The sequence below is a fragment of the Echinops telfairi genome, unplaced genomic scaffold (genome assembly GCF_000313985.2).
Source record: "Echinops telfairi isolate 266 unplaced genomic scaffold, ASM31398v2 ScPeMD7_3509;HRSCAF=4178, whole genome shotgun sequence".
Lineage (NCBI taxonomy): Eukaryota > Metazoa > Chordata > Mammalia > Afrosoricida > Tenrecidae > Echinops > Echinops telfairi.
The window spans coordinates 842,740-858,397 of record NW_022107407.1 but is presented as its reverse complement, the minus strand read 5'-3'; the positions used below and the strand labels follow the sequence as shown (position 1 = coordinate 858,397).

The 15,658-nt window shown below is 35.8% G+C and overlaps 1 protein-coding gene across 1 annotated transcript in view; it reads right to left on the bottom strand.

Annotated features, from left to right (window-relative positions):
• RYR2 (ryanodine receptor 2) overlaps window positions 1–15,658 on the bottom strand; it is an 805,653-nt gene that overhangs the window by 454,455 nt on the left and 335,540 nt on the right. The window contains exons 18-21 of the mRNA XM_045294222.1: window positions 10,510–10,605; window positions 7,901–8,019; window positions 7,429–7,562; window positions 5,788–6,029 (exon numbers count right to left, since the gene is read on the bottom strand). Coding sequence (XP_045150157.1) covers window positions 5,788–6,029; window positions 7,429–7,562; window positions 7,901–8,019; window positions 10,510–10,605 — 591 coding nt within the window. The remainder of the gene's footprint in view (window positions 1–5,787; window positions 6,030–7,428; window positions 7,563–7,900; window positions 8,020–10,509; window positions 10,606–15,658) is intronic.

The following is a 15,658-nucleotide window of genomic DNA, read 5'->3' as shown; positions in this document are numbered from 1 at the left end:
TAAAACTATTTTTAATAACAAATAAAAGAAATGCAGCTCACAGAGAAATATCTAGCCCCTTAATTGTATATAAAAGTTACAAAGATGTAACTAAATGCATAAACATTTAGTATCATCCAAAACTATTTCCCACTTTGAAGGATATTATTATGCTAATTTTAATAACTATTTAAAATTATCTGCATCAATTGTTTTGCATTGTCTAAAATAGATTACTAGGTGAGATCATTAGTGAACAACCTAATGCTTATATTTTAAATGCCATCCACAATCTGTAAATAATTGATAAGAATTTTTCAATTTGCATTTATACATACTCACATCAAACTAAAACAAACTACAATTCTATTCTCTGCATTATCTAAAAGGAAGATAGAGCAGGGCTGGGATTAAGAGTGAGTCCAAAGTCCATTCATATAGCTATGGTTTATATATGCCCCTGGTTCATTTTGGAGACAGGATTATCATTTTATTGGAGAACATTATAAATCATTTTCATGGGGCATAATTCTATTGATAGCATCAGTAGTTTAGTCAGTGGCATAGGATTCAGAACACTATTGAGAAAAGGAAATCATAGAAATATAGGCCAGTTTTTAGACCACAATATTTGCATTGTTGACTTGTACGGATTAAAAGCTTAATTGACTGGCCAAAATTTACACTAAGAATGAGGGCTGTGAATAAGGAAAATTTTCAATAATCCTTGTTCACAAAGGCAGAACCATGCTTGCCAGAATAATACATGTCATAAAAAAGCAAAGAGAGCATTAAAATAGTGCATATATGTAGTTCTGTAACACCATATATTGGGCACAAAGGAAGAAATCCAAACCAAAGTCTAGAGAATTTGCCGTGGGTCATTAAGGTATGGATAGAAGAAACTAGGCCAAAATGTCCAATTAGAAATATCTTATTAGACATATTGTCCCCTTGGGGTCTATATAAGTAATGTTAAGCATTTTTCTAAATGGCAGGGTACCCCACCTGGTTTATCAAAGAAACCTTCTCTGAGACAAGAATGCAGTAGTTACATAATCTGGTGTCAATTTAGGACTTGAGAGGATTAAGAGTGAAGGGGTGGAGTCTAGTCTATCAATTGGGTTATAGCTAATGAGGCCTCTGTGGGCATGGCCTTCCCCTGAAGATTCTGAGAATTCCTGTATTTACTCCTCTGAGGTAGAGGACACGCTCTCTCTCTGCTCAAACCCTGAGAGATGCATTACTGACAAGACATATGGCACTACACTGATAGACTCTATGCCCTGGGAACTGGAGGAACTACGTGGAAACCTCTGCCAGCACAAAGGTACTTCTACCACCACTGGATCCACAAGACTTTACACCCACTGGCCTCTAATCTCCCTGCATTCAGCATCATTTCATGTGTTTCCTGAGTCTGAAGAGGACTTTATAGATTGGTATTGGACATATGGGCTAATATCGGATTTATGGACTTGATCTGGACTGGGCTGGGATGTTTTCAACTGTTCTAGTATATAAAGCTCTTTCCTATACATACAAGAGTGTCCATGAATTTGTTTCTCTAATCTACCTAGACTAACACACTCTCTCACTTTGCCCTCCACCTCTTTTCTTGAAATTCCAGTGGGGTTCACTATTTACTCTTGGAGGAGTGTATGTTTAATTGGGGTGAGTGTAGAATATAATTGGTTCTTGTGACATAGTCCTTGAAAATGTTCAATCTCAAGGTGAGATCACTGAAGATAAGAGTGTTATAGAAAAATGTGGTAACGCAATGGTGCCCAGCTATCAGAAAGACGAGTATCTGGCGTCTTCAAGGCTTGTTTCAAAGTAAACAGTCATTAAAGCGGTGGTTCTCAACCTTCCAAATGCCACAACCCTTTAATATTGTTCCTCATGTTGTGAAGACTCCCAACCATAAAATTATTTTTGTTGCTACTTCATAACTGTAATTTTGGTACTGTTATGAATCGGGTGACCCCCATGAAAGGGTCACCAAAGGGGTGGTGACCCACAGGTTGAGAACCACTGCATTAAAGGGAGGCATCAATTAAGTTCACACAGAAGGAGCACACCAGCCTATGTGATCCAAGGATTATAAATAATTCAATCATAACCAAGAAGAGAAATTTGTATCAGAACTTAAATTCTAAATACCCAGTGTAGTAGGTACATAATGTGTTGTCAATTTGAGACTTATGAGTGAAGGGGTGGAATTTAGCCTGTCAATCAGGTTGCACCTTGATGATCTCATTTGGAGGTACTAAGGATATAAATAGCTCACTAGAGGTGGGACACACTACCTGGGAGACATTCCTGATGACAAGCCTGATGCTGATGCATCCAGAGCCCTGGAGCTGGAGGAGCCACATGGAGACCCACACCAGCGCTGAGATGCTTTCACCACCACTGGATCCACAGTACATTCTACCCACTGGTGTGTGATCTTCCTGCATTCCTGGTCACTGCATGGCTGCATGAGTCTAAAGAGGAATTTAGGAACTAGTATCGACATATGTGGTGTATCAGACTTATGGACTTGATCTGGACTGGGCTAGGATGCTTTCTTAATGTACAATTGCACCTTGTTTTTTTTTAATTAAAAGATCATTTTATTGGGGGCTCTTACAACTCTTATTACAATCGATACATCAATTGTATCTGGCATATTTGTACATATGTTGCCATCATTCTTCTCTAGATATTTACCTTCTATTGAACCCTTGGTTATCAGCTCTTGTTTTTATCCCTTACCCCTTGTGACCCCTTGATAGATTATAAATTATTATTATTTTCATATCTCACACCGACCACTGTCTCCCTTCCTCCCATGGTTTCTGTTGCTCTTCCCCCTGGGGGTGTGTGGTTATGTGTCAATCATTGTGATCAGTTCCCCCTTTCTCGCCTTCTCTCCCCCTCCTTCCCCCTACCCTTCTGGTATCACTATTCCCATTCCTGCTCCTGGATTCTGTGTGTTGTGAGCTTTTGTCTCTTATCTAAACCTGTGTACATGCTCCGGTCTAGTCTAGAGTGAGAAGCAGCACTGGGGTCATGATAGTGGGCATGAGGGAGCCTCAAGGTACCACAGGAATATTGTGTGCTCCATCAGTACTTTACTTCACCCTGGCTGACTCATCCCTTCCCTGCAACCTCTCTGTGGGAGGATGTTCCATTGTCTACAGATGGGCTTTGGGTCTCTGCTCTGAAAGCCCTTGCTCTCAACAAAAGTTTTTGGTTTTTGTTTGTTTGTTAGTTATGGGTCTTCTAATGCCTGTTACTCGGTCCCGATGACACCTCATGATCACACCGCCTGGTGTGCTTCTTCTATGTGGGCTTCTTAGTTCACTGTTGGATGGTGACTTTTTTAACTACAAGCCTTTAAGACCCAAGACACTATATATTTTAATAGCCGGGCACCATCTACTTTCTTCACCACATTTTCTTCTAGAATTATTTGATAGGCTCAAGTTCAAATAACTTGATAGTTATTAAGTTATGGTTATGGTCAAATAACTCAGGCTCATATGATGAAGAAGCATATGAATGTTCTAGATGCAGCAAAAAGCAGAAGAGTTTTGCCAGAAAGTCCATATATATTGTAAACAAGTCGTGTCTTCAAGGAAATAATCTTCTGATTGATTTGTTGATCATAGCAGTTCTCATTATAAAAATTATTAAATCTCATCAAGGAGAGTGACCATATCACATTGAGAATCATGGCCCAACCAAATTGATACAGAACTTCTATCACATTACGCAAGTATGAACTTCAACTATGCTAGCAATGCTTTTCTAAATTACTATTTAATACTTTCTATAGTAATTTCATTAATTAAAATTTAAAATTATTATTTAAAAGCATAGAAAGCTTGATTATACAAAAATATCAAAATGTGAAGTTATTGTTTCTCAACATATCCTCCATTTAGGCCTATATATTTTTTAGACTATTTTACTATGAAGGTGTACAGAGTAAATCAGTTTTCCATTAAAAAATTCGCAGGAATTTGCTTCATGTCTTTGACAGCAATTTCCACAATGTAACGTCACGTATCCCACTTCCTCCCTGTGCTATGTTCCTTTCCTTGTTCTTTCTTAATTCTTCCTGAATTCTGAACTTTGTGGTTCAGCAAATAATGCCTTTTTAAGATGTGTGGCCCTAATGCTACTGTTCACCATATAGACCTGTCAATTGTTTAACTAAAATTCAGCCATGGCTGAGTTCTATTCTAAGTATGGCCATAGTCTCAGGCTCTATCAGACCATTAAGCTTGGTCATGTAGCAATATTTTGACTTACCTTCATATGTATATGTATGTACACACACACACACACACACACAGAGGAAAGGGCTTCAAAATTTTTGTGGAAAAATTCATGTTCTTTTTATTCTATTTTTCCATGTACTTTTGAAACTCCCCACTTGTGTAAGTGGGTATGTATATATTCACACACATATATATGTATCAAAATTAAAATATTAAATATATATGAACCCAAAAAACTCTTGAAACTAAAGGCAACACAAGTACAAGGGAGCTTCAATATGTTCATAGAAAAACAAAGGGAAAATATATTGGAATTTTCCATGAACTTACTTAGGCCCTCTGTAATGAGATTATGTCATGTAATTGAGATAATTTAAACCAATGACTGAAAGATTATGGGTAATATCAATAATACACAAATTTTACCCCATTTTCTTTTGGTATGTTTTCTGAAATTAATATTCTTTGTCCCTTGTTGGACAATAAAAATATGTACTGTGGGAATGAGAAATACATTCTCTGACTGCAGCTGTGTCCCTACAGTCCAAGAAAGTATACACTAAGACTACCCTGACTCCCAAACATATGCCCCAGTGCAGATGAAATGTTCAAACATCATTAATCTTTTCTATATAGCTAAGCTTTTGTTATTAAGTGGTAAAATTCAATAAATATCATCAAATTTACAGCTATATTAAATGCTTTTATTTATATACTCATTACCATTAACTCATAGATTTCTTCAATTTAGTTTTAATTGTATTGATAATCTATTAGGAATACAAAGCACTAATAAATAATGTCATCTGTAGGTTATAAAAAAACAAAGTATAACTCTTAATAATGTAAAGTGATGTTCTGAATTTACTATTCATTAAGTGTTTTATGGAAGATACCAAGGTCACATAAGGACTAGATTCTAAAAGCAAATTTATCAATATAGCATATTTCTCAAGAATCTATCTAAAATCCATCAACATAATCAAAAGCTAAGATTTTATTTGTAGACCACTAGAATACATCTCTTCATAAATCAGAGAACAGATTATTATATTTTATTTGTCACACTCAGCTGATAGCTGCTAATTGGTGAAATAAAGTTCACACCGATTTTTTTAAATTCTATGAGCCAAACATTTTAAGTTTCTGCATTAACTATGACTCCTAACATTACATTTCACCCATTTTCCACATTATATTATCTGGCAAGAAGTTTTACATTGCCTATGTCTTCAATTATTTGCAAGAGTTTGCTTTTAGTTCATTTAAAGTTGGAAACTTAAGTTCCACACAAAACTAATCAATATAAGTAAGAAACAAATACTTTTTCTGGCTCATTATAATGTACCCTTAAAAATATTATTCATAAGTAACATAATACTTTGGAATCATAATATAATTGTTACTGTCTTCTTCCCTGTAGTGAAATTTCACTTTTGTCCAAAATAAGCAGCATCATAAACTTTCAGAAATGTAAAAGAAGGGCAAAGGATTCTCTTTTAGAATTTTGTGAAAGAAAATAGGCCACATTTACCTGACCAGAGATGAAGTCCATCAAATCCGTAGGAGAACAGGTCATCTCCAACACCATTTCCACCCCACTCTTCACCACCTCCTGGGTAGGGAGAGTACCCTTCAGTGGAAGCCCAGCCCACTCGAAGGTGTGTCGCTTCTGCTGTCACAAATGGTTCAGTGTGATCCACCATCAGTTCATAGTACCATTTTTTATATTGAGCAGACCCTTCGCTGACGCCCAGAAAAATATTAGGCCTCATGCTTTAAAGAGATATGAACATCATATGAGACAAGACGAGATAACCTTTTCTCAATTTTCATCTCATTATTTTGAACATTAGCCTTGCTGTTTTAAAGATGTGATTTTTTTTTAAAAGAAAAAAAAACTCAAACCAGATGTCATCATGTCAGTTCTAACTCATGGTGTTCTGGTGTATGCTAGAGTAGTTTTCAATGATTTTGCAGAAGCAGATAACAGGCATCTTCCAAGGTGTCTTTGGGTAAACTCATACTGCCAACTTTTGTTACAAGCAGTTGAATATTTAAACATTTGTACCACCCAGGGACTCCATTATGAAATATGTTTCCATAAATTCTATAAAATCATTAAAACAACCACTAAAATTACATGCAGTAGTATCCTACATTAGGGCTAACATTTAGTTATAGTGTTTGCTTTATGGATTACTTGGCAATAATACTCAAAGATCTATTTTTTTCTTAATTACTGTATTGATCAAATTGAAGTCATAAAATGAGACAACTAGTACAGTAGAAATATTTCTAGGCTAAATATCCATTTATTTAAATATCCATACACACAGTAAAAGGTTGAGGTAGGTCAGGTTAATGTGGGAGCCAATATGCCTGTCCTCTGTGTCATTCTCAATGCCTCATTGTAAACAAAAGAACTTTCAGTAAAATTTAGTTGCATTTTATGATGGGACTTACACCTTTGGTAACAACATGATTAATGCCTCAATAGATATTATTCATTAATAGTAGCTATATAACATAAAGAAGCAGCAAGAAAGTATTAAATAAATCCTGTTAAGTACAAATCCACAAGATAGAATATTCACCAAATTCTCATTTAATGTAATCATACAAGAAAAGTATCAGCTATATCCTGGAATAATACTATCGTGAAATTATTACTATCATTCAGAACATGTTGTTAACTATAAGCAATTTTTTTTGTAGAAAAAAATCAGAGCGGTATGATGTTTATGAGCTAAGTCTCTTTAGTTAGCTAGATCTGAGTTCTATTTGCAGGTCTAGGTAGTAATTTATAAAATGTGGAAAAGAATAGTACCTAGAAAAAATACAAACTTAAACAGTGCATGTACATGCAAACACTTGGCAAACTGGCTGGCATGTTAAACACCTTGGGAAGAAGTTATAATTCACCAATATATGAATAGAAATACCTGGCTCTATATATTTATTTGGGGGAAAGTGCATATTCTTCTTGATTATCTAATACTATGATTATGTAGCACTATTATTAACTCATCTAATTGGAAGAAAAAATACACTAATTGAAATTATATAAAATATCCTAATACATTTTAAATAAGCTATATTACAGCATAAATATAGAGACAGAATGTATATTCTTCTGCTGTGCTACATATTTGGAGATGCTCTCTGGATTTACCTGCTGACATGATTCACAAGACGTGTCTGTAATAACAGATCTCTTCCTGGTAGAAGATTGTCACAAATGAGATGCTGGTTAGAACGAACTGCAACTCCATGGCAAACACAGAGAGAACACAAGACATCCAGAACCTAAGAGAGAACAAATTCAAGTTGACTTCAATTCTGCTTTCAGATTCAAGCACAGGCTGTACTTTTCAAAAAGCAAGAATGTTATCTCTCATTAATTTAAACCATTTATTTTAACATTATACCAATATGCTCAATGATTTCCCTGCATACCCAAATTGAGAACTCTTCATTCTCTCCTTGATGTTACAAATAAGCACTAATTAGCAATGCATGATTTAAATTAACAGACCACAACATTCATAAAAATGGACACATTTTTTTAAAAAGCTGTTTTATTTAAAAAACATATCCAGAATTATTTTAGATTTCATGTAATGTCAATGAAATGGTTCACTTACTTTGTGATTTCTTCCATGCTTGTCCAACAGTGAGATAATAGATTTAATATGTCCTTCTTTGATAATATTTAGAGCTTCAGGACTTTCTACTAACACACAGTGTAAAACTTCAAGAATGCCTAAAGAAACAATAAAGGAGAAAAATTATGAGTCGCTAGTTTACAGAATCAGTTCATTACCTTTTTTTTTTCTTTTTGTGCTTTTTCAGTTCAACTACCTAAAATTATGTGTTGCCTGTGTCTGGCACATTAGGAACCCTGGTGACGTACAGGCTCAGAAATTCAAGGGGCAGTTCTGCCTGTCCTATAGGGTTGCTATTAGTCAGCATTAACTCAGTGGCAGTGAATTTGGAGTTTGGTTTTGTTTAAGGTACAGTGGAAATTTGATCTGTAATATATGTTGTTTGGGAAAGAGAAGTGCTATCCAAAGATAATTAGCTCAGTCTAGTAAGAAAATTATGCACATAAAAAACAATGTTTAGCTGAGTACGCAAGTAAATCTATCTGGGAAAGGCATGAAATAAAGGAATGATTAAGGTAAGCCTGAAAGAATACAATCATGGAAATTTTCCAAACAATGTAGAGGGCAGGGTAGTAAAATTATGAGTGAAATCTTAAATAGAGAATAAGTTACCAGGAGCATCTGAAGCTCAAACTATGGTTCAGTGGACAAGTAAGCTAAGTCTAGCTCATGAAGCATCTTGTCACTAAAAATACATGCATACCAGGATGAATTCTAAGCCTATGGAGATCATCATGGTCTCACTGAGGTGTATGTTTGGGCTGGGTCCAGACCACGCAGCCACCTCCCCCAGCTCTCCTGAAAGATAGCCTGCTGGACTGTGCGGCTCTTTCCCCCTCCTCTCAAGGCCAGAGCTGGACTATGCAGTCCCTGCCTCCAGAGTTCCAAAAAGCTTATCTCTCCAGGCTGGGTCTGTATAGACCCTTCCCTCAGTGTTACAGGATGATTTACTCACGACCACATCCCGACTCAGACCCTGCAACTGCAGCACCAGAAGGTCTTCCTTCCCCTTATCAGTACATACACCCTTGGTTTAAGCTCTACATATGTCTCACTGCCTCACTGCCAGATGAGATTTCCCTGACCTTACTTGTTGGGTCTCGGAACTCGCCCGGGGGCTCAAGATGCCCCTGTCCTTCACTGCTATCCCTTCCCTCCCGGAAGTTCTTTCCCTGCCTCAATAAAATCTTTCCCAACTTCACAGTCCTGGCTAAATTCTATCTCTGTTCCGCATCTCCAACCTCTCAGTGTAGAGGAGACTATGTGTCGTAGTTTGCAAAACAAAAAAATATGCAAAATAATGCAAAAAACTACATTATACAAAAATAAGTAAGATTAACAATATTTTATATATGCAGCATCATAAAAGACAAAATGGAATATATCCTGCAAGTTTAAAAATAAATAAATATAAACATTATAATAAAAAAATTAATGATAATATGGAAAGTTAATTGTGTACGTCTATATCTATGTTTTCCTGGTTCATCAATAATGAGTAGAGGCCAAACATAGCATTAACCTCCCATTCAGAAAATATGCTCTCTGAGGGAGGCCACAGATTTGGGAAGGGCCTCACGAACCCTTGTCAAGCCTTCTGCCATTAGTGGCAGAACATCAAGACCGCCATTCATGAAGAAAGAAAAAGGTCATTAAAAAGAAAGGGAAGAATGAAAAGATCAAAATGGAAAGCAGAAGAGACTCAAACTTGCTTTTAATCAGAGAGTAACTAAAGAAGATGAAAGAAGTGATCATGTCAAAGGGAATAGAAAATTTCAAAGGGAAGCTTGAGAAAACAAAACCAAATATTATAATGAAGTGTGAAAAGACTAACGTTAGAAAACCAAAAGGGAACAATATGCTCAGCATATCGAAATTGAAAGAACTCAAGAAAAAAATTCATCTTGTGTCGCAATATTAAAAGATTATGGGCAAAATATTGATGATATAGGACAAATCAAGAAAAGTTGGAAAGAATAAACACATTTCACTGTACCAAATAGAGCTACATGACGTTCCACTATTTCAGGAGGTAGCATATGAGCAAGAACCAATGATGACAAAGGAAGTGCAAGCTCCATCGAATATATTAGCCAAAAACAAGGCTCTGGAAACTGATGGAATACTAGTTAAAACATTTCAATAAGCTAATGAAGCACTGGAAGCACTCACTCGTCTATGCCAGGAAATTTGGCGGATAGTTACTTGGCCAATTGACTGGAAGAGAATCATGTTTTTGCCTATGCCAAAGAAAGGTGACTCACAAGGATGCTCAAATGATAAAATAATGTAATTGACATCACATGTAAGTAAAATATTGATTCAGAAGAGGATGTGGACCAAGGGATATCATTGCTGATGTCATACGGACCTTAGCTGAAAGCAGAGAACAACAGAGATGCCTACTTGCGTTTTGATAACTACAGCTATACATTCAACTGTGCGGACCATAATATCATTTTATACTCCCTCTAACCAGGACATTCTAATGTGACACTTTCGTGAATAGTTAGTTTGAATTCCATTTTCCCAGAAACATGTGGAAGCCTTTTGGCGTGTCATAACAAGGAGATAATTGGAAAACATACCAGAAGAAGCTTCCAGTCTTTCCAATCTGCTGATCAACCAGTCAAGGGAGCTAGAAAACTGAGCACAGTTTTTACGATTTCCTCTAATTAGAGCCGCTGAAAAAGAAAAGAAAGGAAACTGAAAATAAACTGATTTCACAAGTATAGCATTTTCCTTCTACAGTCTAAAAATCATGTCAAGCTAATAAAAATTTAAAACTCAAACAAACTTATTGCATTTAGTTGATTTCAACTCATAGTGACCCTACAGGATAGAGTAAAACTGCCCCTTTGGGTTGCTGAGATTGTAAATCTTTTCAGGGGTAAATAGCCTCGTTTTTCTCCCATGGGAGAACTGGCAGGTTTGAACTGCTGACCTTGCGAATAGTAACCCAATGTATAACCAACTACATCACTATGACAGTATTCCTAAAATACTAGATCAAGAACACAATTTCTATTTTATATTTGAAACATAAAGAAATATATAGACATATACATATTCAAACAAATAGAAATTTATCAGTAGAAATTTTAAAATATTATTCAATAAAAGGAAACATAACTTCAGAAAGTAAAAATTACATAAGTAAGTAATGATAAAGGATAGGGGAAAATCCTGTGTCTTGGGTATTTCCTCACTTGTGTTCTAATATCTTATTGAATACTCAATCATTAATCATTCTAGGGCTTCATTTTCTCACTTGCATAGTAAACAAGCTGAAGCCCCTCAATTTTCCTGAAAGTGTACCACAAATTACTCTAGAACCACCAAATACTATTTATAGTATTATAAAATACTACTATGTTTTATCATATAATATTTAGTTAGTAAGCTATAACTAAATACTATGTTAAAAAAAAACAGAAATGGGAGGGCTGATGGACATAAAGCTCAGACAGCATTTCTTTACTTCTCATTTACAATGCATATTAGGCTCAGAAATGTTATGAATTTATTTAGTAAAGTGTAAAAAGCACTAGGTTATATAAAGTGATCCTAAAGGGCATGAAGGAATTTCATGGAAAGGAGCCCTGTTGGCATAAGGGGTGATGCACTGGGCTACCACCACATTCAAAACCACCAGCAACTCTGTGAGAGAAATGAGGCTTTCTATTCCTGTAAAGATTTACTGTCTTGAAAACTCCAAAGGGCTGTTATACTCTGTCCTATAGGGTAAGTATGAGGCAGAATCACTGTAGCAATGAATCGGAGATTTTTGTTTTGTATAGTGTAAAAGGCAGTACATTAAGCAAAGAATCCAGGAAATTCCTACATGACCTTTAGTATCATATTAGAGTCAATTTACAAGGTTCATTTGTATTTTGAAACAATAAGACATTTAAATAGAAAAAGATGAGATTATTACTAAATTGGAAAATAATGTGTTGTGTTTACAAAATGCCTCCACAAGATTTCCTGGAGACCAAGATAGGGAATTTTCATATTTATGAATACTGGAGTAACATGATATTGAGTAGATTCAAAGATAATGTCCTCCCCGCCATGTCTTAGCTACTTTCTCCCAGTATGCTTTGGCATTTAGAAAGACTTGTCACCCAAGGCACTTGAAAATTAGTCTGGGTGTATAAAACTCCCTAATTGCTATGCCTTTGCAAGCCTATGCACCCATTTGTCTTCAGTGATCCCTTCAACACCTCATGATCACACAGGCTGATATGTTGTTCCATGTGGGCTTTGTTGCTTCTGAGCTAGATGGCTACTTGTTTATCTTCAAGCTTTTAAGACCCCAGACACTGTGTCTTTTGATAGCTGGGCACCATCAGCTTTCTTCACCACATTTGCTTATTCACCGCTTTGTCTTCAGCGGTTGTGTTGGGAAGGTGAGCATTATAGAATGCCAATTTAATAGAAGAAAGTATTCTTGCATTGAGGGAGTACTTGAGTGGAGGCCCAATGTCCTTCTGCTACCTTAATACTAAACCTATAAATATAGGTTCATAGATCTATTTCCCCATCCTTATATAAATATATTTGCATGTGTACATGTATTTATCTAGACCTCTATAAATGCCCTTTGCCTCCCAGCTCTTTCCTCTATTTCCCTTGCATGATAGTGGGACAGGAGGACAATTACTTTTTTATATAAGTTCTTTTCTATACACATCTGATTGTCTCCCTAGATTTGTTTCTGTAATCTACCTGGACTAACACATAGGGTCTTAAAGGCTTGAAGTTAAACATGTGGCCATCTAGCAAAGAAACAACAAAGACCACATGGAAAAAGCACACCAGCCTGTGTGATCATTAGGTGTCCACAGAACCAGGTAACAGAGGTTCAAAAACAAGCAATCAAATTGATGTGAAAGAGCTTAGACAAAGTGGAGACCCCAAACCCACCTGTAAGATAGTTGGTCCGTCCCTCACAGAAGGGCCCCACAGAAAGGATGATATATCCGTCATGCATTATCGCACTGATGAAGCACATAACGATACTCTAGTTCTTTAATATTTCCTCCCCCTACTATTATGGTCTTGGTTTTAACTCATTAATCTTGTTAGATCTGTGTATGTTCATTTGTATAATTAAGATTGCTTGATGCTGAGGGTGGGGTGGAAAGGGGGAACCAATTACAAGGATCTACATATAACATCCTCCCTGGGGAATGGACAACAGAAAAGTGGGCGAAGGGAGACGTCGGAGAGTGTAAAATATGACAAAATAATAATAATTGATATAATATCAAGGATTCATGAGATAGGGGGGAGCAGGGAAGAAGGGAGAAAAATGAGGAGCTGATAGCAAGGGATCAAGTAGAAAGCAAATGTTTTGAGAATGATGATGGCAACAAATGTACAAATGTGCTTGACACAATGAATGTATGTATGGATTGTGATTAACAGTTGTACGAGCCCCCAATAAAATGATTAAGAAAATAAATTTAAAAATAAAAACAACAAAAAATGATTCTTTGATGCATGAAATCCACTATGGATAATCCCTTCAGAAACAGTTACACGAGTAATAATTACCTGAGGATATGGAAAGGTAGGGGATAAAAGGGGCGAAGGGGGAACTGAGAGCGATGATGACTTTATAACCCCACTCAGGGGGAATAAATAACAGAATTGTAGGTGAATGGATACATTGGATGGGGTAAGATATGACAAGTAATAATAATAATATATAATATAACAATGAGGGTTCCTCTAGAGTAAGGTGGAGGATGGAAGGGATAAAGGGGAGCTGATATCAAAGACTTCAAGAAGAAAGAATGTTTGAAACTGATGTGGTAGAAATTTCTTGATCTAATTGAATTATGGATTCTCACAATATCTGTAAGAACTCCCAATAAAATTATTTTAAAAAGAAATAGTTTTGCACCTTAAAAAGGTAATAGGTAGAAAGAAAGAGATGGGGCAGGCATGGTGCTATAATATACTGAAGGTCAGAATAAAAGGGGTATCTGTATACTGGGTTTTAGCGTATCAATCAAAGTTCATAAGACAATATCTGACCATTCACTGAGGACTAAAGTAATATTCATGGGAAGAAAGAGCAGAGGCAGAGATATTGATTAAAAATCATGCAGTTCCTAAGATATTTCATATCACAAATATTTACCCAATACTAGCTATGTGTCAGATGCTGACAATGATGTATTCACTTATGAGATATATGATATGGTACACAGAGGATTTTTGATGTTAGGTGTCATCAAGCCAGTGCCTACTCATAGCAACCCTATTAGAACAGAATGTGACCCTATTACAACAGTAGACTTGACAAATGGGATGACATCAAGATCATCATATAAGAAGAAAGCAAAAGATCATTAAAAAGACAATTAAGAAAGAAAAGGCCAAAGAGAGTGTCAGAATAGGCTCTGCAACTTGTTTTTTTCTAAAAATATTAACAGTTTTATGGATATATAATTCACATAACATACTAAAATGTATTAGTTATATAGCCATCACCAAAATTACTTTTCAAACATTTTCTTAATTCTTGTACATATTATTATTAGCTCCCCTCTCCTATCCAAAGTCTCCCCTGCAATAACCCTAAGAAACTATTAATCCAGTGTGTCTATAGGTTTACATATCCTAGATTTCATATAAATAAAAGCATACCAATAAAATAACAAAATAGAACAGAGTAAAACCTCAATTCAAAAGAAAGAAGAAAATAATAACACCTAGAACAAATATAAAATGAGTCAAAAGAACAAATAATAAGGCATTAAATTTTAACCTATCTACACATGAATTCATCTACTTTCCAATGAACTGTCTGGATAGCAAGGCCATTCAAATCCCCTCACCAAGTTTGGAAAGGATTCTCCAGATGTTTAACCCATGTGGTGACTCTGCAAATGAATTTTGGGCTTGCCCTGTCATTCATAGCCTTTTGTAAACCAGGTGCTCAGAATTTAAGCTTTAATACAGTTGTCTCATCTGATCTTGGATTTTAGTACAGTCATTGACTCACACAGACTGGTGTGTTTCCTCTATATAGACTTAGCAGACATCTCACTTAGATGGCTGCTTGTTGTGAGACAAGTCTTTACAGCCCTAGATGTTATTCTTTCTGACAGTTGGGCATCCTCTGATTTTATCACCAAACTTTGCTATAGCACCCATATTGTCAGTGATCTCTTTATGAAGGCAAATATTGAGTAGGGACACATCATAAGAACTAATTTGCAACTTTCTCTTGATTATAAAGTAGGCAAAACACATAGAAGAAATGATTAAGTAAAAATAACTAAGCAGAAATTTTCAAAAGTACAAGAAGAAAGGATATGTCTGAGTAATACAATAGAAAACAGTCTGCCTGGAAAAGCTTTTAAAAAACACCCTATTCTTTCCATTTCCAGAGCACCAAAAGTCAGTATCTGCAATAATCACGATCCAATGTCTTCTTATCAGGTAATCTTAATTTTTCGTTGAAATAACCAAACGCTTTCTAATAAGATTTCTTCCTAAAACATAGCTCAAAAGAAAAGACACCAAAATCAAACAGAGATTGAAAACTAAAGTTTTACTATGTTAAAAAGGAAGAGGGCCAATGTCCACCTGCCACCCTACTACCAAACCAATAATTAATGCATCTAGGTCCGTTCCCCCCTTAATCTTAAATATATTTATATATGTACATGGCTGTAGTTAGGCTTGTATATATGCCCTTTGCCTCCTACTTCTTTC